The 1,831-nt window shown below is 44.9% G+C and overlaps 1 protein-coding gene across 1 annotated transcript in view; it reads left to right on the top strand.

The window, feature by feature from the left end:
• Window positions 1–1,831, top strand: part of LOC111969029 (ral GTPase-activating protein subunit alpha-2-like) — a 196,638-nt gene that overhangs the window by 102,222 nt on the left and 92,585 nt on the right. The window contains 1 exon segment of the mRNA XM_070445286.1: window positions 320–493. Coding sequence (XP_070301387.1) covers window positions 320–493 — 174 coding nt within the window.

The raw sequence follows: 1,831 nt of genomic DNA, 5'->3' as shown, positions 1-1,831 counted from the left end.
GCAGAACACATATACATGAAAATAAAAAGAAGAACTGAATTTGAGTTCTACATTGCTGCGCTATCTGAACTGAGGCTTCTATACTGCATTACCCACAATATCCTGCATCACTCCCTCCTTCACTCACCGTCCTCCTCTTCTCTTCTCTCTCCCCTCCTCCTCTCTCTCCTTCTCTCTCTCTCTCCTGCTCTCTCTCTTCCCTCTCACCTCGCTCTCTTCCTCCCTCCCTCTCACCCTCGCTCTCTCTTCCCTCCTCGCCTACTCACCCTCGCTCTCTCTCCCTCCATTCTTCTTCTCTCTCTCTCTGTCTGTCTCTCAGGAGTGGTCCAGGACTCCCAGAAGGCAGCAGCGGTGGCCAGGTCATTCTCTCTGAGCTGGAGGAACCAGGGAGACCAGCAGGGGGTCCAGGAGCCCATGAGGTTCCGCAGCGCTACCACCTCAGGGGCCCCTGGCGTGGAGAAGGCCCGCAACAATGTCCGACAGAAAGCCACAGGTGAACACACACGCTACTATAATGAAATGACATTTTGCCAGTGCCAAATGTGGCCCAAATACAGATCTGTTGAATCCCTCTATGACACTCTGGTGTTTGATAGATTTGCCACCCTACCAGCTGTAGACCAGACTCTCTGTAGACTCCACAGTGAGTCTATATAAAAGAAGGTCATGTGTGTGTTAGGCCAGGTGCTGGTGAAAGGCTCAACACTAAGCACAAAAGAACAGCAGATAATCTCCATTGTTCCTGTCAAATGTCATTGGCCAATGTCAACATGTTTCTGTGTCAGTTCTGTGGCACACACACACACACACACACATACACACACACACAGGAGCGCCGCCAGGGATGTTGGGCCCCATGAAAAGATCTCACATTGGGCCCCACCACCACACCAACCCTGTGCAATTGCTGTAACCACACACCTCCAGAACCCAATCAACCCGTTCAAAGCTTTACGTAACCGTAGCTTTGCAGGCTTGCAACTCTCTTGTAGTCCATTATTTACTGTACGATATTTACTGACAGTGAGCTGTGAAAATACAACACTGTGCAACATGCATGCAACATTCTGCATACAGTGGAATTCACTATTTGATGCAATACTGATACCCTCTATAAGAATTGTGCTAAAGGACATATTTTACAGTCTACATGTCATTTATTTGAATGTTAAAATTCTCTTAACATTAATGAATAACTTAAAATAAATATAACTTAAATATACATTAACCTCTTCAATTAAAATAAACTAACATCATCTATAGAATGATATAACAAACCAAATAATCAAATCAGCAGCAGATTGTTGAACTAAGTATACATACCAACTAGAAAATAAGCAGCTGGAAAAGTGGAAATGGAAAATGGAAAACAAAATASAAATGAAAAGGCCTGATGGTGGCGCTAGAGGAAAGGTCACGAGGTCACCAAATGAATAGGTTTCTTCCACTTGGGGTCTTGATTGTGCACAASAAATTGTATGGCAATCCAGCCATTACTTTGAGATATATCTTGTTCTCAGTCTTGTTCTCACCCTGTGGGCATCATGTGTCTAGTGATCCAATATCCATAGCCATTTAACAGTTACCACTGGCCCTTGCTCAGCCTTAMTTACCAAGGGCCCAGCGCCGAGYCTTCTTGCTAGCAGTCACTGATCAAGTCTTTGAAGTTCAGCTTTCTAGCTAACTGACTTTCAATGGACAGCATGGCAAGACTGCAAAGCCTGTCCTGGGACATAGTGGACCTCAAATAGTTTTTTCAAATGAGTTTTAGCTTACTGAAAGCTCTCTCGCCACCAGCAACAGTCACAGGCAGTGTGCAAAATATATGTAA

This window comes from Salvelinus sp. IW2-2015, linkage group LG9 (assembly GCF_002910315.2).
Source record: "Salvelinus sp. IW2-2015 linkage group LG9, ASM291031v2, whole genome shotgun sequence".
Lineage (NCBI taxonomy): Eukaryota > Metazoa > Chordata > Actinopteri > Salmoniformes > Salmonidae > Salvelinus > Salvelinus sp. IW2-2015.
The sequence above is the reverse complement of the archived record's forward strand: the minus strand, read 5'-3'. Positions and strand labels throughout refer to the sequence as shown.